Source organism: Haliaeetus albicilla, chromosome Z (genome assembly GCF_947461875.1).
Source record: "Haliaeetus albicilla chromosome Z, bHalAlb1.1, whole genome shotgun sequence".
In the NCBI taxonomy this organism is placed as follows: Eukaryota; Metazoa; Chordata; class Aves; order Accipitriformes; family Accipitridae; genus Haliaeetus; species Haliaeetus albicilla.
The window spans coordinates 46,671,373-46,699,137 of NC_091516.1; the positions used below are offsets into that span (position 1 = coordinate 46,671,373).

Consider the following 27,765-nt stretch of genomic DNA (forward strand, 5'->3'; position numbering starts at 1 on the left):
GTCAGTTTCTGACCCTGCATGGATGGGAGGGAAGGAGAAGAAGGGGGGGGAAAGGAGGAAAAGGAGGAATCAACAGACTTGGTGCAATCTTAACTGGGTTGGGCTAAAGCTTGTGAAAGAACTTACTAATGTATTAAAATGCCTCAACAGGGATTTGCTGAGAACTAATGCTGTAATGTGTTAGTCATGCTTTATCTGCTTCTATTTTTACAGGTTCTGAAGGATGACTGATGCTGGTTTCTGTGATTCCACTTGGAGTCTCTGGCACTGTGGATTGATAAGTAACGTGCAGATTTAACTGCGCAACCTGGGGAGAAAGCATCAGGAGTGCTACTACTTTTCAGCTCCTTAAGTGGACAGAAATACAGTGTCATCTATCTGCAAGGGAAGATTCTTCAACACATTTTTACAGCTAATAATAAAGACAACATAGCATCATCTATCTTCCTGATTTACAGTGCGTCACCTTCCAAGACAGATGATCTGTCTGAAGCTGGAGGATGCCCACAGAGCACATAATAATGAAGTGAATTGATACGGCTGCTTCTGCCACCTAATTGTCAGCATCACAGCCAATAGAACGGCACTGCCCTTTTTCTGCTCACTTAATCAGGGCAGGAACAGCAGGGTGGACATGGCTGGCCTCGTTAACAACCTGCTAATACTGTTTTTGGTTTTTCAAAACATCTGTTTGGGTTTCAGAAGCCCACTTTCTGTCTTCAAGAGGTGGGTTATATAGGAAGACCTTATGTGTTGAATGCATGCAGTCACTTATGATGATGGAAGTATGAAAAAGCATGTCCTAGATAAAAATGTATATGGTATTTGTTCAGTTTTGCTCGCTTACTCTGAATTTTCTTTCTGCAATTTTGAAAAGGCTCTCTTGTCATATTGAAGACAGAAGCTCTTGTTTTATCCATAGGTTGCTCTATAAAATGTGAATTTAGGATGATAAAACAACAATTAATAGAACTTTTTAGATAACACCACAGGTGTATTTGAGACTACACAAGGAGTAAATATATTTCAACTGCTCAAGTCAGCTTGCAGCATAAAATGATGTTTTAACGAGAAAGCATCAACGAGCTTAAAACAGGCCAGTCCTGGGAAACTGGGGGTGGTGTTCAATGCAGAATTGCATAGGTGAACTTTAAGCTAGTGTAGAGAAGTAGCATCCTAGCTCTCCAAAAAAAGTGGTTTACTGTTTGTGAGCTATATTGGGCACTGTAGTTACCATGTTGCTTCTGTATTTATGTATTCATGTACATGAATGTACATGTTCAAAATTTGTATCAATGTTGCATCATGTTTCAGGTGTCTCACCATTTAGTTCCTTACAGTGCTTAAATTTTTTTACAATTTGTTTACACATTGCATTCAATACAGACTTTGATATTCATGTGAAGTTATAAAACTTACTGTTTTACTTTGCTACTGATAATAGGAATTGCTATAAGTATGGTGTTGGAATTAAAAATTTTGCCTTTACACATTATTTAAAATTAATCTGTATTGAATTATAGATCAGGTACATAGTCTTAAAAAAAACCCAAAACTGTTGTGAATAATTAACAGTGCTTGATGTTTTCTAGTGAATTAGTTCTCCATCTGTACATCCATGTACCTCAGACAATTATTTAGATGAGATGACAAATTGCGTTTTCAGCTAATGTTTTTTGAACTAGTCTGTCTGATTGCTCAGAGGAACTAATTCAGTAAGTGCTTGATAACTAAGATGTTTTCCTCAGCTCAGGAAGGACTGAAATTTCCAGATCACTCCTGGAGCGACTCAGCATTGTCAAACTTCTTTACTAGTTGTGAAGACCCTTCTTTTTAGAAAGATGTAACAAAAATCAGTATTTTTAAAAATCTTTCTTCTTTCTTTTGAAGGTATAAAGACACCACCAGATCTCTGTCCAGTGAATGCCTTGGAAGCGACCGGCCGGTGATTTCGCTTGGTCTGTCAGATTTTGCATTGGACATTCGCATGCCTGGGGTGACACCTAAGCAGGTGAGAGAAATACAGTTTTTCTATTTGTTGTGGTTTAAGCCCAGCCGGTAACAAAGCACCACAAAGCCCCTTGCTCACTCCTCCCACCCAGCCCAGCTGGAATGAGGAGAAAATATAGAGAAAAGCTCATGGGTCAAGACAAGGACAGGGAGGGATCACTCCCCACGTACGGTCGCGGGCAAAAGACAGGCTCAACTTGGCGAAGAAACAAAATCAATTTAATTTGCTAGAAATCAAATTAAAACAAGTATACTGAGAAGTAAAACCAAATTTTAGAACACCTTCCCCCCACCCTTCCCTCCTTCCCAGCTCAACTCCACTCCTGGTTCTCTCTACCTCCTCCCACCGGCCGCGCAGAGGAACAGGGGTTGGGGTCAGTTCATCACACACTGTCTCTGCTGGTCCTTCTTCCTCAGGGGGAGGACTCACTCTTCCCCTGCTCCAGCATGGGGTCCCTCCCATGGGAGACAGTTCTCCACGAACTTCTCCAACGTGAGTCCTTCCCACAGACTGCAGTCCTTCAGTCCCAGGCTGCTCCAGACGGGCTTTCCCATGGAGTGGTGGCCATCTTTGGGGGCATCCCCCAGCTCCGATGTGGGCTTTCCAGGGGCTGCAGGTGGGCATCTGCTCCCCCTCTCCCTTCCACAGGCTGCAGGGGGTCAGCCTGCTGTCTCACTACGGGCTGCAGGGGCATCACCTCCTCCAGCACACCTCCTCACCCTCCTTTTTCACTGACCTTGCTGTCTGCAGAGGGGTTTCTCTCACTTTCCTCTTCGCTGCAGATTTCCCGTTCTTAAATCTGTTCTCCCAGAGGCACTACCACCGTCACTGATTGGGTCAGCCTTGGCCAGAGGCGAGTCCAACTTGGAGCCGGAGAAGCTTCTAGCAGCTTTTCACAGGAGCCGCCCCTGCAGCCCCTGCCCTGCTACCAAAACCCCACCACACAAACCCAAAGCACTTTTTGACACTTTTTTTTTTTAATAAGCTGGGAAAATAAAGCCTTGTCTACAATACCACTCCCATAAAAAGAACAAAAAAACCCAGGGTAACTTTTATAGGTATATGTATGTCCAGAGAAAAGGAGGAAACAGAAAAGTAATCTCAAATAAGAGAAAAATATTTTCATCTAATTAATTTTATTTCTAAAATGTTGGTTTCATAAACTGAAGTACCGAAGTTTGTTAAAACAAGGAATATGGGTTTTATTAAAGTGAAATATTTCCAGCTGTGCTAGTAAGACATACATTTATTTAGAATTGCAGTTTCCACCAACTCTCAGATGATGCCTCAGTGAATTTAGATACATTAAATTGAACATTGCTGCAACATTGGCAAGCTGAGCAAAACCAAGCAAAAAGCATTTTATAAGGGTAATACTTTTGACCCAGTATTTTAAACCCTTAAAATACCCCAGGAAGGCTACTGTAAACAGGTTATAATGGTATACTCCTTCAGGTTTGAAGATGCTTACCTTCTAATGAGCCAAGTGAGTAAAAATGAAGACAATAATTAAGATTTTTAACATTAACGTTAGCATTTTTAAGATTCACATAAAAGTCTGAGAATCTACTGTCATTTTCACATGTAGTTTCATTTAACAAGATAAACAATGATTCATGGGGTTTTTTTTGCAATGCAGGGAATTATATATGTCATTAAAAGACCCTGTGTCTCTTTTAGAGGGCTGCAGATGCTTGGAAAGAGCAGGATGTTATGCTGCAGCAGATGATGACTCATTGTTGCAGATAGCACTTTCAAAAAATACTGAAGGGAAAATGAGGTTTTCAGTTATTGGGGAGCACCCCTCTGGAAAATATAATTTAGAGTAAGTGGTGTCATTCCAATGAGTGCAAAACAGAAATATAGTTTCTACTAGATTTTATTTGTCTGCAGCAAAATACTAAACTTCTCTTTCAGAAAGAGTGAAAAGTACTCTCAGCTCATCCAGGTGCACATTTGTAATTATGTTTTATTGATTTTACCTGAGGATCCATTAGCTGAAGAGCTAGGAAACACATATGAAGGGATCAGTCACTTCAGATTCCAATTAAAAAAAAAGAAAACTAAACCCCAACACCACCAACAAAAGGCTGTGGTAGTTAATAGAGAGGACATACTACTTTTCACATTCACATGTACCTCTAGCCAACAGCCTTTGTGTACACGATAAACTGAAATGGTACAGTCTAGTGTAGATTTGGGCGAAGGACAGGGGAAGACAGCAACAGAAAGCAACTTGCCAAGTTAATTCCTGAGAAGGTAAGTGAGAATAATCAATAACTAGCCTTATATACTTTTAAGTCTAGCTTTTATTTTCCTTTCTTGGTCTCACTTGCCCTTCTTCTCATTTCCCTTCTTCCTTGCACAGTGTCCCACGTTAGCTGTACAGGAAACTTTGTTCCCATTTAGACAAGTTAAACACTGATATACTCAGCAAGAAGCAATGGCAGAAAAGACAATCTTCGTTTTCTTGCAGTTCACAGAAGGAGATAACCAACAGCTTTGTAGCTCTAGTGCCATTAGTTTATTTTTTTGGCAGAAAGAACATGGAAGGGAAGAATCCTCTTTAGAGAGGAAATTCTTCTGTAGAGGCTTCCTTCTAGCTCACTGTCTTCTTCATGTACTTCTTGGCCCTAATTGTGCGCAGATGTATTTAGCAACTGTGGATCTGCTGTGAGTTCAAGTTGTCCACACTGATGTTTATATAAGACTGTAAGTTGGGAGTTAGACTCAATGATTCTTAGGGGTCCCTTCCAACTCAAGATGCTCTGTGATATATAGGTTTCCGCTTCCAGGGTCTATCTGCAAGTTTATCTCTATTCATGAAAGATGCAAAAATAAACCAAAGAGCAAGAGGACAAATGAAATTGTTAAAATGCTTTATTAAGGGCTTTCTGGAGGTATGTCACTGTTCTGGTTATGACTAATTGCAGTTCCTGAGTTCTCAAGTATAACAATTTATGTGGGAAAGGCGGGAGAAGGAAAAAAAAAAAAGGAGCAGAAATTAGTGCAGAAGATATGAATGAGTTAAATTCTAGAGAACAAAAGAGTATTTTTAGAGCAGTATGTTCTGTGCTATCTCTTCTTTGTCATACATTTTTTGTGAAAAGAAAATCTTGTTTCAGCTGGATTGCTACAAATTCTCGATTCACCGTTTGGCCACAGGTTAGTAGTTTCAGGAGACCTCATAAACAGAATTCTTCTGGCCTCTTTCTCTCTTGGTGTTACGCACACATATCAGTCACATTTCTTATCTAGAGTCACAGCTAGCTAACACAAAGATGTCTAATGTAACTAACCAGTTCATTGTTTACAGTTGATGACCAGTGTGACCTGCGGTAGACAGACAGTCAGAAGGTTCATGTAATGTAAGAATTGTTCTGCAAGGGTTGGAGTTACTGGTTGTTTAGTCAGAAATATCTCCAGGCTGGAAAAAGAAAGGGACCTTCTGAAATAGTACTGTTGCTGAGTTGAGTTGTTCCATAGCATCACTGTAGGCAGTTGTATTTAATTTTATTTTCCAAGGTCTTTGATACTCCAGCTTCCCAGATAGTTCTTATTGAAAACAGATACTGAAAATTAATCTCTTTGGATTCCAAGAAGTCCAACCATATGCAAGTATTCCCTGAAACTGACATGAATTTTTGGTACTACCAGTAAGGTTGTACCTTGATTATGAGCATTCAAGTTGTTTTTTTGGAGTGATCACTGTAGGAATCACTGAATTCTCTTAATGTAGGGGCATACAGATAACATAGAGCTTAAACTCTGTAAAATATTCACCTGGTTCATGGAGGAAATATGTACACATTTCCAACAGGAGGAGGAGGGAAAAGAAACCCCAAATGATTTTGTATGGTTTGCATAGGTAGCACCTTATAATGGTGGAAGTGGCATAATTCTCAGTGGAATGATTTGCAAATGGCTGGAGCCAGGTTTAACATCTGTCCTTGTATTGGTAGGTTAGTTGCATAAAATTAAATTCATATGTATCTCATGTTGTCAAGGCTGTGGGAGGGGTTGTCAAAAAAACTGCATTTTTTTTGCAATGAGGTGCTAGACTCATAGTGACTTTGGAGGTTTGGGGGAAGAGGGGGTGGGAGTTTGCCTTACATGCTGTAGCTGCAGCTGCCCTGTGGGTGAATCAATGAGAACCAGCCCCTTGTGTGGCTTAGGAGTGTGCTAACTGTGCAGAATCTGCCCTGAAGTTGTGCGTTCTTTTGGCACAAGTACCAAACGTGAACATTCATGTGCAACTGTTCCAAGTGCTCCTTATGAACAGGGGCACTGAAATGTATATTCAAGCAATATAAACCTGGAAATCAGTGAGGTATAATAGTTCTCCAGCTCAGTTAATAAACGCTGATACTTTTGAACAGTACCACCTCTCATAAGTGGGGGAAACAATATCTGCAGTACTTAAATACTCTGGTTTTTTTCTTAATAATTATTCCAGTTGCACAGTAGGGAAAAATGCAACTAACATATCATGTGAAAAGTAATTTTGGTGTACTGCTGAAGGGTGGAGTACATCTAAGAGCTTTGGAGAGGAAGACTGAAGGGCTTTTTCATTTCTGAGGGAAAAGTTCTATAATAATTTTTTTATACTTAAGGTAATTATAAGAAAATTATCCCTCTGCACAGCAAATTACCGGTATGTTAGGACTTATTATTTAAATGGGAAGCTGTATGTATTTTCTTCCAAGAAGGGATGGGACCAGCTCATTTTGAAAATTTTAAATTTCAGATACAAACCCCTATACCGTTAAGCAAATTGAATGCTATTTTGTGAAAGCATTATTAAGAATGTGGGGTAAACATGGTTACTCTGCTGGTAACATGGTTTTGCTGCTGTGAATATTTGTGGTTGTTACAAATCAAATAAGAAATAATGATAAAAAATTAGAGTGCAATTAAAACTGTATCTGAAGTAATTTTGTTTATAAATAATAGTTTGGGTTTTTTAATTAATTACTACTAAGTTTGAGGCTGAACAAACTTTTCATTGGTGAATTAATTTTGGTACAGCATTGGCTGAGTTCTTAAATGTACACTTGAAACTACATGAATATTGCTAAAGGCACAAAAAAGTGGTAAAAGATGTTGTTATTTGGTATCCAAAACAATATTTGGATATTGTTAGTGTGGAAGGGTTGTGGCTGGAGGGGTTCTTGTCTAGTGGAATTTGCAAGTCCTTTTTTTTTCTTTTTTTTTTTTTTTTTTTTTTTGTGAAACTGCTTATCTTGAGCTTCTACTAGTAGGTCAGCAGTGACTTGTAATACCTGCATATTCAATAACTTTAGTTTCTCAGTTTGAATGCATTGGTTAAAATTTCCCTTCTCATCTCCAGTTTTCTTGGATATACCATGCAAAATAAAAATACATAAAATGAGAAGGAAATTTGATCATTTGGATACCCATAAATTACTGGCACCTCTTTCTTTACTGTTGCTATGACAACCAAATTGAGATCATGACCTAAGATCCCCCAAAACTTGCTCTAACTCTGGAGAAATTTGTGTGAATTACTTGGGGTAATTCCTCAAAATAACTTAGGGTGAAATTCTGTAAAAAGTACAGTTTAGTTACTTACATGAACCTGGACCCTGGCACAGTGAATATCAATACTAGAGATTTATGAGACATGATACAATTATTAGTCAGTAATGGCCCTTATTAATAACAAAGATTCTTCCTTTAAAGAAAAAGGGGGGAGGGGGCAGGGCATGGGAGGGAAAAGTGTGGGGCTTTTCTCTTCCTCCCTCCCCAGTATGCTTTCAAAAGGCAGCCTGTTGCACATCTAAAGTTCTATCAGTCTTGTCTTTTCACTTTTTTTGGAAACATCTGAATTGATGGGGTTGAGCCTAGTGGAGCGATCTCACTTTTTTTTCCTCCCTGCTTGTTTCTTACACAAGATGAAGTCTACATAATCATTTTCTTCCGAAGATGGATCAAATATGCACCCTCATGCTCACAGACCTGCTTGTGGTGAGGTAGAGAAAACAGGACAGAATTACGGTGGATTCTGCAGTGTGCCTTTTGTAATGCTTTAGTGTCAGGATGTTCCTACTCTTCTTGTGTTTGAAGTCGGGAACATTGACAACTGGAGATAAGCCACCAGAATCTGTTTTGTTGAATCCAATAGTTGTTTTTTCATTTGCTCATTTTATCTTATTAGCTAAATACAACCTGGCTTGTACATCAGAGACAAAATTTAAAACCTTGTGATTATGCCAGGATGAGTTTTCATGCCAGTAATGGTAAAGACTTCAGAATGACCACATTGATTGACTGCATTATCCATTTGTCCAAGCAATCTCTTCTCTGACTATACCTCATAGGAGTTATTTACAGAAAGACCATAAAAGGTAGGATAGGAGAGTAGTAATGCAAAGATTAGAACATACCCTCCCTGTTTACAGTAATAATGATAGGATGCTGGCTTGGATTTTTAGTCCAGACTATCTTACTTAATAGATAGTGATAGTTCTTTATGTCATGAATTTGTCAAATAAATTTTAACCCATAGACAATCTTGATTTTTTTTTCTTTTTAAATGTGCTTCTTTCCTTTTAAGAAGTTATTGGAAGCATTTTGAAAAGGGTTGTAGTTAGGGTAATTTTGTGAGTTTGCTTCCTGGTTTCTCTGCTTTTGAAAAATACATTTTAATAGGGAAGAAGAGGAGATAAATTCTTTAAAAACAATGTGGGTAGTAGGGTGGAACAGTAGGAAGGGGTAAGGGATATGAGACTACACTGTGAGTAGTATGGAATTTTAACAATTCAATGCTTTACCTGTACTGATCATCTATAGGCTTGTCATGTTAAAGTAACTGCTGGCCAGGATCTCTTGTTAATGAAATGAAGTCCTTCAGATTACTTTGGGGGACAATCTGAAGTGGCTAATGTAAGGCAATACAAACAATAACAAACAAATGAAAAATAAAAAACTTTGAATGTTCCCTTTCGTCTCCCTGCCCTCACCCCTCTCCACCCCCCTGTTTCTTCTTCACAGCAGTGGGTCTTGCAAATTTTTTCTTTGTTTTTTTTTTCTCTTAAAAAAACCTTTGCTCTTTTTTAGGATTAAAATCATAAAGGCACATCAGATTACCTAGGAGCATGTCTCTAAACTATACAATGTAGAGTGCATCAGTATTGAAGAGAGATGACAAAGAACATGGAAGAAAGATGTTTAACCAGGACAGTTGCTACTTGTAGATGTATTATACCACTGAGACAGAGAGGCATGACTGAGTTCTGCAACAGCTCAGATAATGAGTAGCACACTACTGTTTTAATACATCTATAATTTCCAGTTAACAGTCTTTGATTAAAAAAAGAGCCAAAAGTAATAGTACACCTAGACTTCTAATAATCCTTGTAGATGTTATGACACAAGTTATAAAATCTCAGCCATTACATCCTTGATAAGTCCTAATACTCTGTTCTTAACTATTTTAATTCTTACTTGGGTAAATCGTACTTTCATAAAATACGTGTCATCCTTATTTTTAGTCCACACTGTTTCTAAAATCAATTTGTGTTTAAAGACAAAGAATCTACTGTTTGTTTCTACTCCAATGGGAATTGCTGTCATTGACTTTCAAAGTTTGGCATTTGGGTATAAGGTTCTAAATGGAGGGGTTTATTTAAAATACTTCTGAACCCAGGTTAAATAGAAAAGGTAGAATATTTCCTTTTCTATTTCTAGAAGGCTTTAGTATGTTCATTCTGTAAATGCATATAACTAGAGTACACAAAGGCATTCACATCAGTTGTATCAGCTGACCTCTGTTCACCCCTCCCATCTTCTAGCAAAAACACCAAAATTGTTTTCTTAGCTGTGCACGTCACTGCTTTGTCTAATCACATATTGTTATCACCATTGTACCTGTCCTTCTTTCTCAATTTCATTTAATTGTTTATACCTATTTGCAGTGTTTTCTTTTAAATTAGGTTTGAAGTTTTTCATAGCAGGAATTTCATCTTCATTTGTTTAGTATAGTCCTTATGAAAGTCCTGTCAGATTTTGAGTTCATGGATGTAGTGAAATTCCAGTAGCTGACATCTTTCTCAAACAGGCTTTAAAGTTGCAAAAAAAAGGTTTTAAATAGTTAATCATGTAGCTATCAACCTAATAGCTGCATTGCTGACCTTATAGCCTAATCTCTGTTACATGTAAATAAACCATGGCAATGAATTTATTTCTTAGAATAGTAATCTAGATATCCTACATCATCTTTGGCCAAATATCTCAGTAAAGCAGGTGGTGTTTTCATAGATGGTGCTTTTGTAGGACCTGTCCTTCATCTAGCTGACAAAGATGAGACCGATTCCATTTTTTGTTTGCGTAGTTCACATGTAATTTTGTGCTGTTCCAATGATTTACTGACTTTTTTTGATGTACAAAGAAAGAGCCTTCCTTTCAATAGGATTGCCATATTGTTCTCAAGGACTTTGTTTTATAGTCCAAGTTCTTGTAGATGGAAAACCTGGATTTTGTTTGTGGCCATTGCTCTGAGTTTATTGTGTTCATATTTTAATCCAGCAATACTTTCAAGGTTTACATGCTGAGTGTTTAAACTCAAACCAAAAGTCTTTTAGGCAACAAAAACAACTGTAGCATCATGGAGAGGGCATTCTTGATAAGTTTTCTACCTGGAGTGCCCATTACACTGTATCTTATGCAGATTGTTCATCCAATTGCTCCAGGAAAATAGTAGTCCTTTACAGTGCTTAAGCAAGAAAATCACGTATCAAATTGTTTGGGTTTTAATTGATTCTGTTCTTTTACTTTGTTTATAAGGGATATGTGATGTTTGTTAGAATGCCCAGGGAACAATATTTTCATTGATCATAATAGAATTAGGTGCATGAATCAAAAATAAATGTATTTCTATGATTGCTGCTACAGTGGCACAGCATTTTTACACCTTGTGGTCCAGTTATATAAATCTTGGCATACAGTGAAATACTGCTATAGGGAGAAATCTATTTAGCTTTAGAATATCTTGAGTTGGAAAGGACCCATGGAGTCCAACTCTCTGCTCCTTGCAGGACTACCTAAAACTAAACCATATGACTAAGAGTGTTGTCCAGACCCTACTTAAACTCTGACAGGTTTGGTGCCGTGACCACTTCCCTGTGGAGCCTGTTCCAGTGACTGACCACCCTCTGAGTGAAGAACCTTTTCCTAATGTCCAGTCTGAACTTCCCCTGACGCAGCTTCATTCCATCTCCTCGTGTCCTATCGCTGGTCACCAGAGGGATGAGATCAGCACCTCTCCCACCACTCAAGTGCCATTAATTCTTAAATTATAGTAAGTTTATAAGTACTAAGAAAGTAGTGTGTACCAAGGACACAGTGAATCAGAAGCTGAATAATTCTTTTCACTTTATGTAGCACAGTCATTGATTCATGCTGTTTATTTGGACATCAGGAAGGCACTGTTAACCCTTCAGATTTTTAGTAGGCAGGGAGGGGACAGTGTTTGTTAACCACTGCAAATAAATTCAGTGCTAAGGCTTATAAGTATGTAATTTTTATATATTAGTTTATTCAGCATTCTCACATTGATCTTCAGAAAGTGTAGAGAATTTTGGTGCTTTGTTTCACTTCTTTTCATTCTGAATATTCCCAATTTAAAGGTAATTTGTGTTCTTTTGTCTTTTAATAGTCTGATACCTACCTCTGCATGTCAGTACCCCTGCCAGTGGATGATGAAGCCTATGTAGGTGAGTATTGGTTGACTGGAAGAACCTAAGCAAGCCATTTTGAAGAACCTCAGCATTTTCTTTTTTCCTTTGACTCATATTGACTTAATCTTTGGCTGTCAGAGTTTCCAAAATGCATTCATCATGTCTAATACAGAAACAAACGAAAGAGCTACTTAGAGTCAAGAGAACAAACTGTATCTGGAGAGATTCATGAGTAATAGTAGTTAGGGAGCTGCATGCAGATGCCTCTGGCAGTCAGTACCAAAGAGTCCCATTTGTAAAGTATTGGCTTTCTGTCTCTGGCCGGGTACTTAATTCTGCTCCACTGAGCAGACTGTTTATTTACCTGCTGGTACAGGCTGTAAATCCTTTGTACTTACAGTCAGTGTTGGCCGCAGTAAGATTTCACCTATCTGGGGGAAAAAACCAAAACCAACCAAACCCTCTCGCCTCCTTTTTTTTTTTTTTTAATAATGTTGTGGCATGAATAAGATGGCAGACAAATAGAAGGAAATACTGTAATACTGTACAAACGCTGAAATCATATAGATCAGCAAAACAACACCATCTGTTCAGAAAGTCTTTGAGATACTTTTTATTTTGCCCTGCTTGTGAAGATACAGCTGTTAAGGTAGAGAGAAGGCTTGTTGGTTTGGCTGAAGATAGTTTCACTATCAGAAAATGCTATAAACAGAAATAAAAGAAAACAATGAGAAGTTAAAACCTCTATATTTTTCTTCCCTTTTGTTGCATTTTAGGATATCGGCACTTAAAATAAACGTGGTGGGAATCCTATGTAGATTTTGTTGTAGTGTATTATAAGACTATTATTCTATGTGGATTTCCTTGTGGAAATCCTTCAGAAATATTCTGGTTAGGTTTTCATGTTGTATTATAGTAACTACAAAAATTGAGTAAATTTTCTTCAGTGCTTTCTTTGTATATCTGTTTTGTAAAGAAGTCAGAACCTGACCTCACATGTTGGCTGTGAGTTTGACCCCAGAAAGAAAAATGAGCATAAAAGGGAGGTTTTCATTCTCTGATAAACTATACTTGCTGTGCAGTGTCTGCAATAGACTCTTCTGCTTTCAGGTGAAATACAGAAAGGCATAATACTAACCTGCTGCATAAGCAATTTTTATATAGTGCTTCACCGAGTTGCAAAATTGTGTAGTTCAATTCATAAACTTCTGCACATTTAGTTCTCTACTTTGGTGTTTACATGTGTTAAAGCTACATAAACTTCTTTCAGTGGTGTATATGTTTGAAAGGACCTACGAAAAGAATTTGCTTAGAAGTGGTATTTATGCAAAGTCTCAATGTGAATCATGCAAGATAACCCATTTTTTTTCTCTGAAGACTGAGAAACTTTTAGGTTTTCGGTGTTTACAGGGTCTTCACAAGATTTTTATAGGTTTTGTTCACCTTTCCAGTGATCACTGTGCTTGAGTACATGTGATTACAAAGCAGAATAAGGTCTGGACAAAGAAACCATTCTAGTTGTCAGGTGGAGCTTTGAAGAGCAAGAGGAACTTGGTGAGCAAATTAAAAAAAATGTGTTGTTCTGTGAACATGAAGTTTTCCCATGATAGCATTGCTTACAACCTATTGTATCTGGATGCCTTGAAAATAAAACAAAGTTGCTTGCTTTTGTTTTTTTCTCTTTGGTCCCTTCTACTAAAATGGATAGGCATGTGGTCAATCTTAAGCATGTGATCAGTTCCTTCTCACTTCAGTAAAGTCAGGGGAAAGTGTTTTCAGTGGAAAAGATTTGTCAGATTGGAGTCTTCGCAATCAACAGAAGTTACCTAATTATTGGAAGAGTAGAATCATAGAATCATTTAGGTTGGAAAAGACCCTCAAGATCATCGAGTCCAACCACCAACCATGCCCACTAAACCATGTCCTGAAGTGCCTTGTCTACTGACAAGTCTGAGTAGACTCAAACATATCCAATTGTAGAGAATAGAAGGAATGCAAACTGACCTATCTTATGAAATACTTGGATAGCAAATTAAATCTTCTTCTCAGGAAAGAGATTTTTACAATAGATATCATCATCTAAGAAATGAGATGCTTAATGGAGTTTTTCCTTAAATACTTCTTAATACCATTAACTGTTGTGAAGCTAAAAACTTATGTGCGTGTGTGTATTTTGTGTTGCTTAAATAAGCATAGTAGATTGACACACAGAGAATGAAATACTTCTTTTAAAATGATAGTGTCTACATTTTTATGGTTTAAGCAGAATCTGCATTCATTGCATTGCAAATAAATGGTGTAATTAACTTTCATTAATTACTGTTTTACTTTGTGATAGAGGCATCTAAAAACTAACATATGAACTGTCACTCTGGGTTGTTGTTCAGTGATGTATTGAGAAGACTGTGTTCTGAAGAGCTTCAACATGAAAAGATGTGATTACACAGAATTAAAACAATAACCTGGGTTTCTGAGACAGTGCAGTGATAAAGCTGAGACCAGAAGCTACATGTTCTGCCTCTAGTTCATTTTATTTGCACATAATGCTGCCCATTAAATGCTTTCTCTTTTCTGTGTTGTTGGGTTTTTTTTCCTTTTACACTTTAAAAGGACACTTTTAAGACCAAGTGTCCTTACACTTTGACAAGACTCACTTGTTTATTCCTTTTTTACTTTGTTTTCCTATTTTTTACCCCATTTTCTTCCCTTCTCCAAGACCGTGTGGAAGAGAAGGTTCTGTTTATAGAACCTGTAGCAGGATAGATTTTTTGCATACCGGTAAAATATAAGGACCTTGGAAGCGAGGACTTCCTTTTTAGCATTGTATGCAGGCAGTACTACATTTTTAGTAAGGAGAAAATATTTTCTGTAACTTTTTTCAATATTTGTTATTGATTTTATATTTGAGAACTTTGAATTCAGACTTCAGCTTTGCTATTCCCCTCAAGATTTAAAACCAGTAGATGGTCCAGCTTGCACAGGCACAATGGGTATAACTTCATACTGCAAAGCTAGAAGGATACTGTACCAGAATTTACCAACTTGATCAGAGTCAGTTCTCAGACATTATCAAAAGAAGGAACTGATGAAACTTACTTATGAAATGTTACCAACTAGAAGGAGGAGTAGAGCAAGTTTTGCCCTAGAGGTCTTTTTCAGGGGTGCATCTATGTATTTTTGCAGATGCAGTTAGTTTTCTGTGTGATACGCTTTAGTGGAGGGTCAGACTGTCAAGGCTGAGTTTTCTGTTTGAAACAGTTGTTTTTCTGTCCCAAAGGGCTATAAATGCTGACAAACTGGGGGGAGGCAAGTGTTTGTTTGTTTGTGGGGTGGGTTGGTTTACATTTAGGTTAATGTTAGGAACATACCTTTTGATTCTGTGAAATGAAATGGCTGTGAGATTAATATGTAAAAGATATTAATGAGTGAGATTAATATGTAATTTTTCAAAAAAGTATCTTTCCAGTTGCATTTTAAAAACATATTGCAGTTTACTTCTTCCATCTCATGTTTGATTAATGTTTATCAATAAGTAGCTAAACCAGAAACTAGATTGAGTCTAATGGTGCAGGCATTGATAAAAATCATTTTTTGATTACCGAGCTGTAGTGATAGCTAAAGCATGCTCTACAGACACTTGTAAGAATTGAGTCTGACAGCAAGCCACTCGGCCAAAAAATTTGACTGTCATCTTTAGCTTCTTACATTCATCCGCATGGGTGACTAGTAAATAAATGTGTCTTTTTTCTTACTGACTCATGGTAAGTCCCTGTCAGGTTGTGCTGTAGAAATGAGATGGAGCCTGTTACATTTAGCAACACAAATTGAAGTAATTAGATGATTTATTACTCTTTGTCCATACATGAGTCTGAGACACTGTGGGTTTGTTACTCTAGTAGGGCATATATAAACTTCCTATTGGCAAGTAATGATGACTTCACTGTGTTGAAGGCCTCTAATGTCTCCCTAATCTGCCAAAATGTGGACACCGATATGTTGATAAATTTCTTTAAAGTTAATTCCATTATAGGGAAGATAGCAATTATTTTTTTTTTAAAGAATGTCAACTTTATATCGAGTTGTTATTTGTAAAGATGAACATCTTTGAAATTAATTTTTTAAGTACATACCTTAACTAGAAACTGTTAAGATTAAACTGATGTCATGTTCTCTTCACTCCTGTTTTTCCTGGAGTTCGTAATTCAAAGTAGTACTTGGTCAAGAAAGTAAGTCAGACTTTATTCAGATTTAGTATATATACACCAAAACTGTTAACTGTTATTTTAGTAATCATTTTGTAGCACTCCTCCATGCATAAAAAGTATTTGAGTAATTTTCTGTTCATTATTGTAAAATGTGGAGGCTCTCAACTAGGAATATAAGGCTTTTGTTTGATATTTCTTAAGCCTTTGGTAGTGACAGGTACTGCATTTGGCTTGAATTTTATGCTAATTTGTATGGCTTTTACACGTAGGATTTTTTTAAATGGCTTTTTTTTTACCTTCTGTTTGGGAGGGTATAAGCCTCTGTGCGGTGCTAAGAAGATAATCATACAGGAACAGAGCAACTGACTGTACAAAGCTCTCTTGAGCTCACAGGCAGACTTAGAGGTTTTTCAACTCTTATTTCAGAAACGATGAGATATGTGAGCTAAAATAGTGTGTGCCAGTGGCTTACGCAGAAATCTGATTTTGGTTTGCTGACTGTGGTGCATCATTTTCTACTAGTAAGAGTAGTATTTAGTAAGCTATTTGTAATAAGTTTTATAATAGTGCTTAAAGGTCCCGTCCATGCACTAACCTTTATTTTTACCTTTATTGAAGGCTGCCCTTGTAGGTGTTATTTAAAGTATGTTTTGTACAGGTATCAAGTTCAACAATAAACTTCATTAGATTTCACATCTGTGAACTGCTTATAAACTCCTTCAGAAATTTAATCTCTCGCTTAAATTGGTAGCAGCAGCTTAAAACACCTGAAACACCTGAAAACTAAGGTAGGAAGTCCACATAAAATGACACATTGTCTGTCCCATGTGAGAGTTAACCATAATTTCACTAATTGTTACGGATAAAACCATCAAAACAGAAGGTCTTTCTGTAGCACAAATTAGATTTTTAGCTATGAAATTAGTATAATTTGCTTGTAGGAAAAAAAAAAGGTGTTGCGTAGTCTTTAGACTTTAATCATGATGGCAAGTTTAGCACTTCTGAATTCATACGTGGTGCTCAAAGTACCCTCCCAGGGCATGTGCATGCATCTCTTACTTCCCAAATAAAGCCCTCAGCTCTGGCGTGCTCATTTCCTTAAAATCTGACTTCATGCCTTACGTCTTCAAGCTAGAATTTGACTCTCATGCCTTAACTTTTGGCTGGTTTTCCTCACTTTTCACAACAGGCCTCAGCTCCAGAAATAGGGTTAGAAGCTATCTGATTAGGTTTTTTTTCCCTTATAAAACTGGGTCAATGATCCACATCATCATTCACTTCAGGAACCCTGCTTCAGCAGCATGTTAAAATACTGAGTTCAGTCTGCACATAAATCCACAAACTTTGGGAGCAGAATTGTGTTTCAGTGGTTTGCAGCTTCACCATTTGCTCATGTTAAGACTCTTACAAGAGCTAAAAGACACTTCCTTGAAGGTTCCTCAGTGTCTATGTACATGTAAGGGCAGGACTGATTCCACTGTTTTGGAATTTGTGCTGTAGGATAAGGTTTAAAAACCCTCCAAGGGTTTGACATTATTAGTGAGAATAAATCATAATCCCATCTTGGAACTGTTGTCCCAAGAAAGATGCAGCAAAAATGAAAACCAGGTGGAATACTGGAAGAAGATATCACTAACACATAAGATATTAGTTACTCTTAACTGTAACTTACTGTTTGTATTTTTGATGAAGAAGTAGAAAAGTATTACTAAATCACAAGTGCAAATTTTGAATCTAGATTGAAATTAGACTGGTTACAGTAAAATTTTGGGGTTTGGGATACATGGCTATTTTTACTAAGTGTCATATTTAACTTTCGGGGAAAAACAGCAGCAGTAGTTTTCAGTGGGAACTTGGAATTTCTTTTTCTTAATGACTATGTGAGGTACAGTGTTTTAGCCTGGGAGACAGGCTGTTGAATGGGAATTTAAGTAAAGCTTGTAAGTGGAATGCAGAAGGTAAATAAATGAGTGGGGATGTACATGCCATGTTCCTAGTACTGCAGAGAAAAAATGGCACAAAATGCTCTTGCTGATGTAACTAATGGTGAGAGTAAGGATAGCTTATTTGTTTTATCGTTTTGTTTTTCAGTTGACTTTAAGCCTCATGCCAGCATGGACACTGTCCATCACATGTTACTTTTCGGATGTAATGAACCCTCTTCTACCGAAAATTACTGGTAAGAGTTGCAACTTGCTTTTGTTATTGTACTAACTTTTCTTTTTAATTGCTTCTACATAAACTTTTTCCAGTGTCTTAATTTATTGGAAAAGTAGAAAAATTTGTAAGGAAGAAGAAATGTATAACATTCCAGTCTTTCTACACTTAAACTGTTTATTTTTTTTAACTCCTCTGTAAGGTGGAGAAAAAGATCTGTTTTCTGATTCTTCATGACTAATTGACTGTCTCCGAGGCAGAATCAGGAGCTATAGTGGGCAGGGTGCCATTGGATACCAAGAAATCTAGGCTTCCTTTATAGTTGGCTGCTTTTCTGTGTGTGAAGATGTATTGTAAGGGTAAGCTGAAGAAGATTCTCTGAGTCAAGTGGTTTGGTAGTTGACTTGCCCTGCAAAATGCCTAAGCAGTAAGGGCAGAGGGAAGCTCTCAATGCCACTAAAACAGGTATGGGGAGCCAAAGTGAAGAGAATGTGAAGGTGGGTGGAAATTAACGGTCTGTCAGTAATTTTGCAAGTTTTCTCTAGGTTTTCAAGAGAGAAAAGGTAAGGAAGTTTTGCTGACACTGCAAAGCTTATATGACTTATTCTGATATGTGGAACAATTTTAATACAGATTTTCTGATAGAGTTGTGTAATCACTATTTATCTTTTAAGTATTTACCCAAAGGTAACTAGAGCTGGAATTTAGAGCTAATAGCATAGTATAATATATTTTCCACTAAAAATATGAATTTATTATTTGGAATAATCTCTGCATGGTTTTGGGTGATGATTTGATTAATATTTTAAACATACAACAAACTTTTATCAGAAGTTTTATCTCCCTTCTACCTATCAACCGACAGTTCTAATACTGAAAATGTTGTAATCTTGTCTTGCAAGAAAAGCATGTGCTTAAAAAGTTCAGATAAAAGTAAAACTGTGAAAGCACAGGATTTCTATTGATTTCTTTTCCCAGCAGACAGCTTTTCTATGTTCTTTTTGTTGTATCTTATATGTTAGAATATATTTTTTGAATGGTTTAATGGGAAAAATATACTAACATGAAACTGTTCCCATTGTGGCCTGTTAAAACCAGTTTACGTCTTGAGTGTCCTATTTAAAACTGAGTAGATTGTACTTGTAGTACATTTTGGTTTCATATGTCAGGCCGTAGTTTTATTAGAGCCTTGAAATAATCCGTACATGAAAGAATTATATTGTTATAGATTGATCAGGTGCTTGCATTGAAATGAAGTCACAAGATGATGCTTAAGTCACACCTAGCTGATGTTCTGAAGATGTAGGTGAAATGTTTAGTTCCTAAGCTTTCAAATATGAAGAGATGGATCAAAAGCTGGAAAGTCATAAAGTTCTTCAAAGCTGAATCAGACTCAAGTCCTAGGTTTGAGACTAGGGTTCAGGTAGTTTGAGCTCCCCGGCTGTACCATCACTTCCTGGAGAAGAATTATTGACCAGCAGAAAACTCATCAGATAGCTGTCAAATGATGGAGCATGTAATTAGTTGTGGTGGGTTGACCTTGGCTGGATGCCAGGTGCCCACCAAGCCGCTCTATCACTCCTCTCCTCAGCAGGGCAGGGAGGAAAGAAAATAAGATGGAAAAAAACTCATGGGTCAAGATAAAGGTAGTTTAATAAAGTGAAAGCAAAGGCTGTGTGCAGAAGCGAAGGAGAACAAAAGATCTATTGTCTACTTCCCATCAGCAGGCGATGTCCAGCCACTTGCCAGAAAGTAGGGCTTCAGTACACATAGTGGTTGCTCCAGAAGACAGAAGTCATAATAATGAATGCCCTCCTCTCCTCCTCCTTTCTCTTAGCTTTTATTGCTGAGCAGATGTCACTTGGTATGGAAAATCCCTTTGGTCAGTTTGGGTCAGCTGTCCTGGACATGTCCCCTCCCAAGATCTTGCCTACCCCCAGCCTACTGGTGAGGGGAGAATGTTGGAGAGACAGCATTGATGCTGTGCAAACACTGCTCAGCACTAGCCAAAACACTGGTGTTTTATCAACACCTTTCTAGCTACCAATACAAAGCACAGCACTATGGGGGCTGCTATAAGGAAAATTAACTCCATCACAGCCAAACCCAATACATTAATGTTGTATTTAAATCTGATATTTCTGATTTTTCATATGCAGCTTTTGATTAAATCTTGCTATTTTTTATGTGTAGTTTCTGAGGTCTAGTATTTGCTTTACATTCTTAACATAAAAACTCTTCATTCAGTGTCTCATCATTTCACATCCCTGTTGTTGCAACGGTTTGCAGCGTTTCATCTTGCTCTGCCCATGGCTATCTGCAAGGCTAGGAAGACGATCACGTCTGCTCTACATAGAACAGGCTTTAGACAGATGCATTTGTGCCTGTTTGACACATAAGCTTGTATAAATGCCTGTTTACTATGTATCTGTGTGTGTATACAATTAGTGTAGTATATATGTGTATAGACATATATGTGTGTGTATACACATATATGTGTATATCTATAAATGTGTTGTAAATATGTTCAATTAAATGTCCAGATGTGTAGAAACTGTTGCACATTTTGTAAGTCATTGCAGAGAGTACATATAGTTTAAAAGCATTTTCCTACTAGTTTAAATTCGCTAGAGGCTTCGAGCCATTAGAACTAATTTTGTTAAAGTAATTCTGGTGACTGTGTATTAATGATGAAACATCTTTGGGTTTTGTTTTTATTTTGTTTTGTTATTTGTTATTCTTTTTGTTACCTGCAGACTATTAAGTGATGACTTCACTTGCTCTTCCATCTACTAGGGGAAAGAATGGGTGATTGAGAACTGATATTTGAGGACACCACTAAAAGACTTGTTTAGCAAGGATCCTTCCCTTATTGTTTACATGGTCAACATTTTGACATAGCCAGTTTTTATTCAATTAAGGCATACTACATTGATTTTTTGCTTTATTGTAGTTTCTACATCAAAATTCTGGGCAACATTAGTTAGATGGTTTGTAATCAGTTGCAAGAACATTAAAAATACCAAGTCAAGAGCTATTTTTCATACCATCATGACGTGGATTAGGTGTATTATGGAAAAAAATAGTGCTTTAGGAGCATTCAGAATGCAAGGACAAATTTCATTTCCCTGAGGCTTGAAGTTTTATTCAGGCCAGTTTTGAGTGTGGATGAATGGGAGAGGGGAAGATGTAGCATCCAGAAAACTCTGGATTAGCTGCCCTGTGGCCATAGCAAGCGCTGAGCCAAAATCTGTGTCGCCACTCTGGCCTGCTGGCTCTTCTGGTGACGTGATGCTATCCATGCAAATGCCCCTGGCTTCTGAAGGGCTGTCTAACGGTGTGGGACCTGTGCTGGTGCTGCAGTGACACGTTCACTGCAACATGGTAGAATCTTTATCTGAACAAATGCTAAAGGGGTGCACAGGTGTTTCTCCCTTCTTGAAATACCCAGGCCTTTCCACAGAAATAAAGTAGGCTCCCAAGGCTCGTTTGCTCAGGTTTTGTTCAGTGCACCAAAAAAAGGTGTAGCTGCTTCTGTTTCTTGTTCATAATTAGCCCTAAAAGCAGTTCAGCCACTATGACAAGAAGTTTTGCCTGACCTGATAAACTGTGCTGAAATCGAAGTAGCATGCCTGAGCTGATTCATCAGAAGATCAGATTCTCCAAAGATAATCAAGAACACACTTGAATGATTTAGAAGAAGATGTTGAATTACTCAGAACTTCTGAGTCACCTAGCAAGACAGGTCTCACGCTGTGTCAAACCTGACACTGAAATGAGCTCCCGTAAATGAGATGATTCATAGTCATGGCCTTTATTTTGGGATCAGGCTGGGCAACTTTGAATAGTTACCTAATCTAAGCAAATGTATTAAGTACAGGTTGTAGATCACCACCAAGTAATCCTCTCTCAGACTAGCTGCTTCTGTTGGCAGGAGAGCATGGTTTGGAAGCTTTTGACATCAATAGTTCAGTAAAGGTTGCAAAAGATGTCAAGACTGGTTCAGTGAAATACTTGTATTTCACTGCTTAGGAGAGAGTGGGAACAATATAAAGATACATATTCCTGAGTATAGTTTCTTACCATTGTCACTGCCGCAGAATGTTCTGCACCATTCAGCTCAAGAACGAAAAATGATCTTTTTTCTTACTCAATCACCTCAATTATCTTTTTTCACAAGTCTTGATTAGAATCTATAGTATAATAGAGAAAGAAATGTAAAAAATTATTTTTTCCTAAACACTGCAAATATCCTAAAAGGATACCCAAATACTGGGCTTGCTGACATAGTGAAATATTTTGCTTCTGGTCCAGGTAACTAGTCAAAACCCCAGTGCCATTAAAAAACTCAGCTCCTGAACTTGCTGAAGATGGATAATAATGCCTTTCGAAAGTCCAGGAGAGTTTACAAAAAACAAAGATCTGAGCAGCAGTCAGTAAGCTCTATTTCCACACCCTCCCCTCCCCCTCTCACCCCCAAATTTTGACCACAGTCAAAATTAGTTGTTAGTACAGTACTGTATAGTATGCAGTGATAGTCCATTTTTAAGGTATTCTGTGCTACTCATTCTATTCAGAATCTCATGATTTTTTGCATGTAAAGAAGCTATGAATTTCAGTGATGGGTTAAATTTTTTTTTTGTTTGTAAATTTATACTTTTTACTAGCTTTCTGCTTTTAAATCTGTTCCATGAGTTATCTTAACTCTTCTTTGTAATCTCCTCTAGGGTTTTTTTTTTCTGAAAACTCAATGTTTCAAGATCAGCATTGATGGCTCAATGAGAGGGTTGACCATTTTTTAAGCATAATGAAAGAGCAATGTGTGTATTTCATCTTTCTCCCCTGCAGTCTTCTCCCTTCATCAGCCAGCGTCTCAGGAGGAAAGTTTAGAACAGCCTATGCAGTTTTTGTTACCAAGCTAATGTGGTTCTAAAAAGTAGCATTGTATAAATGAAGGCTATGTGGCCCAAAGTGTGGTAGTGAAGCTGCGTCTGTGCTGTGGTTTCTGCTGTTGTTCCTCCTAATCAATCTCTTCAACACATTTCCAAACTTAGCTCAATACCTGGTTAGATCCCTGAAGTCTTCTGGTTTTTTTAGATTGTAGCAGTGGAAACCTGCACAGCTTTCACCTGCACCTGTATGAATTGTTAGGGGTGAAACATTTCACTTATCCTGAAATAAGTTTTGCTTGTCCATCGGGGAATGTTTGAAGGGAGAGATGACCAAACTAGTAGTTGTGAAGGTCTAGAAACATGTGTTATAAGCAAAATTAATGCAGAGCAAGAAGTGGCATGTTCCCTTTTCTCTTGGTAGTCTGATGATTATGGCAATGCTTTCTGTCAGAAGAAAACACAGCAGCTATGTTGCAGTAGGTCTCTCTGGGATCACAGAAAAGCATAATGTCCCGCTGAGGTGGTTTTCCCTACATGCAGGAAGAACTGGTTATCTCTGGGAGAGCAGCCTGGAAAGCTTCATCATCATTTGTTCTGAGAGGTGGCACATATGGCTCAGGCATCCTCAACAGACTGCATCTGCTAGAAGTCCTGGTCTTTTATGCTTTTATACTCTTCCTCACACTGTGTGAGACTATTTTCCCCAGTATTTGAGGTGACTGAAACCGTGCTTTATGTGTACAAATGTTTTCCCAGGTCTCATTTTACCAGCAGTAATAAACAGAGAAGGGGCTGGTTGTTTTGAAAAACCTGGCATGGCCATCAACCTTCATTGCATCTGGCTTGATTAGTTGATGTAGTCTGAAGAGTTTCAGTTTGAGGCTTTCTAAAAGTCATACCCATGTATGCTGCACCTGTGGAATGACTTCTACATTCTGTGCTCAGTGCTGCAATGCTTTGCCACTGAAGAACATACAAATACAGTCTGTAAATAACCCTTTTCCTTAATAGAAGATCGAGATGGAGAAGTGGCTTCTAGGTGGATGTTTGGAAAGCCCCTCAGCGGGACTCTGTTTATCCGTGTATATCATCCTGTAGCCTACATCCACATATAGCTGTCAGTGCCCTCTTGGATGTGGTCCAGGTACATTGTACTGTCCATACAACTGTGTCTGACTGGCCTTTTACAGATTTGGTAGTGTCTATGCCCTGAGTTTTATCAGTTCTTGTGGATTCAAGGTATCTAGAGCTTAACAGTCTTTGGGAGTCTTTCACACTCCACCCTTAGTGTCAGTGGCAAGGTGTTAGCTGCACAGACTAAGGACAACTCTAGAGATCTGTTATTGTAAGTATTTGTGACCTGTTTGTGGTCTGTAACTTGGCAAACACTTATTTTTTCTTTCTTTTTTCCTTGGGGGTTTTTTTTTGGTGTGTGTGTGATTTTTCTGTTTATAAAAAAAATAAAAAATTGTGCAGTGGAATAAAAATTAACTTCAAGCAGTGAGCTTGCATTAAGTACAGGGAAGCACATGAGTGCCTCTTATGTGCTGGTTCATATACAGCTTCTTGTGACCTTTTTTTGTCAATGGTTTTTACATTAATTTTAACTCTCAGTTTTGACTTAAAGCTTTGATGTCTTCTGGGTTTTTTCTGCTTTGCACATGAATCCTGTCCCTCTGTGTAAATATGGCAGCCATTGTCATTCTGTGGCCCTTGAGCTAATAATGCTAGAAATTTTCATATGGTTCATTCTCACAAAAGGTTCCTTTATTTTTTTTTTCATTTCTGGCTATTAGGCTGGCAGGGACTATCAGAACTGTCTATGGTTTTGACCCTGTTTGCCTAACACTATTTTAAGGCAGAGAGAGGAGAAAAAAAAGAGAAGATGGAGGATCTAAAGATACCCAGGAAAGCATTAAAAGAACTGTGTTTATTCAACATACATCCAAAAACAACTTCATAGATCTTAAAATTAGTGGGTTTGGATGTAATTCACCTGCCCTTTTCTGATTTCAAAATTAAAATATTATATTCCCTTTTGTTTTCTTTCCTCATATTTTTAGGGACTGTGATGAAGGAACATGCAAAGACAAATCTAACATTTTGTATGCTTGGGCAAGAAATGCTCCACCCACCAGGCTACCCAAAGGTATTGTGCCTTTAATGTTGAAGTTCCTTGTGTACAGGGGCAAGGGAGAGAAGATGATGTGGAATTAAGCACCTGGCATGTCTAGGAACTTCCTATAATATTTTTATTATGTCTAGTTGATGGAAACTGTATAAACATCAACCTCATAACTATGAATATATTATGCTAGCTAATATACTTGGGGGTTTTTTGTCATCCTGTTTGCTATATCATTATGGGTTTCAGTAGAGGGGAAAAAAGGCTAAGGGAGAGATGACGGTCATAATATAATGCTTTATTTTTATAAAGCATTAAACTTGCATTTCCTACTGCATGTTACTATTTATATATCTTTCAGTAGCACACAAACCGCATTAAAATATTTTTGTGTGTTTGGGAAAGCACAAACAAGTTCAGTGTAAACACTGATTTTTTTCTGTGTCTTAAGTGTACTTGACAATTTTATGTGCTTTTCATTTTTCAGTACTTTGATGTGGTTGAATAAGATGCTTATATACCCATTTTCTTGTATGATAGATTACTTCACTGAATTCAGTCAAAATTTACTAAGCTACTTGGAGTGGTATGTCTGGAATACAGGGAGAAGTGGTTCTTTCTAATAACCACTAAGGGTCTTAGAAATATCTACCATCTATACAGCCTCAGTCTGAAAATACCTGGAATTCTAAAATTTTTTTCTTTTATCTTTTACTGCCTACTTTCAAAACCAGGAGCAGTGCACAGTATCATGAAGAGGTTTATCTGTAATAATCCATTCACACACTTATCAGCATGAATGTTATTCGATTTCATTATCAGAATGTCAAGTTTAAAAAAACATTGTTTGAAGGATTCTATGGAAGCCTGGTATTTGCTTTACTGTTAAATCCCAGCTAGTAATAATTTTCTTGGCTTTAAGCTGTTCATAAATACAAGGTTTGTGGAGAGGGTTCATAATGATACTACATTTGTGCACAGAGAGGCTGCAGTCGCATTTATAAGAAGGCTTTGCCATAGGCAGTGTTTAATCTAGTGGCATTCACTGACCGAGTAGGAAGAAATTGCTTTCTCTCTTCTTTTGAAGAGTGTTCATTGTAGAATCGGTTTAGAGAAATCCCTTTTGGTGATGGTGATATTTTGCCATTTCATTATTTCAAATTATTTCAAATTCTTCCATTTTCATCTGTGCCTGTGCTTACTTCTGTCAACAAGTAATGTAGCTTCATAAATTCCACAAGATTTTTTCTGCATACAGTATTAATTTACATCTCAAAATATTTTACTGCAGATCTTTTTATCTTTTAATTCTCAGTGTGTTCTTAGTAAGTCAGTGTTAATCAGTTTGTATCATTCACAGGTTGTATGAGAAATTAAAGTTTACCAAATCCTACAAGGCTGGTAAAACTTGATTTTTCTAATTTTTTTTAATATAGTTGTGTATATATATATAAAATCTGTATTAATATTCTTGGATTGAGAGAATTCTCTGCTGAATGCAGATATCTGTTCATTAATAACTAAATTGTGGTCCTAGCTTCTTAGTCTGTTTGGGAACATGTGTTGTGATGGTGGTTTTCCCAGTTTTCAGGACATTGGTGTCTCTGAAATTTTCTACCCCTTCACTCTACGTCATTACAGTGATTTGTATTTTTAGATATGGTCAGCAGTGATGAACCATCTTACATTTTATTTTTTCTGAAAACAATGCATTTTCCTTCTCTTAGGTGTTGGATTCAGAGTTGGAGGAGAAACAGGTGGCAGATTTTTTGTGCTCCAGGTACACTATGGGGATATCAGTGCATTTAGAGGTATGTATTTTGGAAATTTGTTCTGTAAGTTTTATCAGTTACAGCATCAGAAGTATTTACGTTACCTGTAGAAAAAATTTTTTCCTGTTAGTGCCACTCGCAGAGGTAAAGATCAGTGAGCATATTTGTAATAAACTATGTATGTTAACTTGACTTGTTTGTAAACTTGCTTTATCTCTATAAATGTTTGAAATGAACAGATTTCTTTTCTTCAAAAAATGTAAAGCAAATTACTTAAAGTAATGAAGAAGCAGATTAATAATTTTAAGTGTAGGAAGAAGCTTGTTTTTCCCTGTATAATTCAGTGTGTGCTTTAGGAAAGTTGAAACGAATACCTGTGAACACCCTTAACCTGTCACCTTACTTGAATAGCTGGTGAGAAAGATGACATACACTGGTCAGTCAATCACAGGAACTGTGTTTGGAAAAAGTTGTAACTAGTGGGGACAGTGTCTTTTCATATTTAAAAAAAAAAAAAAAAGGATTAAACACTCACTTCAAGCATGGCAGTATGCTTGTTGTTGTCAGGGAGTGTTTCATAGAATCCAGAATGGTTGAGATTGGAGGGGACCTCTGGAGATTATCTGGTCCCTCCGCCCCTACTCAAGCAGGGCCACCCACAGCTGATTGTCCAGAACCATGTCCAGGCGGCTTTTGCATATCTCCAAATATATGCAATTTTGGAGACTACAACCTCCCTGGGCAACCTGTGCCAGTCCTCAGTCACCTTCACAGTGAAGGTGTTTCCTGATGTTCAGAGGGAACCTCTTGTGTTTCAGTTCGTGCCCGTTGCCTCTCAACCTGTCACTGGGCACCACTGAAAAGAGCCTGGCTCCATGTCGTGGTTTAACCCCAGCCAGCAACTA

General features: G+C 37.5%; 1 protein-coding gene across 10 annotated transcripts in view; it reads left to right on the forward strand.

The window, feature by feature from the left end:
- Positions 1-27,765, forward strand: part of PAM (peptidylglycine alpha-amidating monooxygenase) — a 152,713-nt gene that overhangs the window by 69,941 nt on the left and 55,007 nt on the right. For all 10 annotated transcript variants that reach the window (XM_069775715.1, XM_069775714.1, XM_069775718.1 and 7 more), the window contains 6 exons: positions 214-726; positions 1,891-2,011; positions 11,688-11,745; positions 18,006-18,093; positions 25,027-25,112; positions 26,816-26,899. In XM_069775715.1, coding sequence (XP_069631816.1) covers positions 635-726; positions 1,891-2,011; positions 11,688-11,745; positions 18,006-18,093; positions 25,027-25,112; positions 26,816-26,899 — 529 coding nt within the window. In that variant the 5' untranslated portion in view covers positions 214-634. The remainder of the gene's footprint in view (positions 1-213; positions 727-1,890; positions 2,012-11,687; positions 11,746-18,005; positions 18,094-25,026; positions 25,113-26,815; positions 26,900-27,765) is intronic.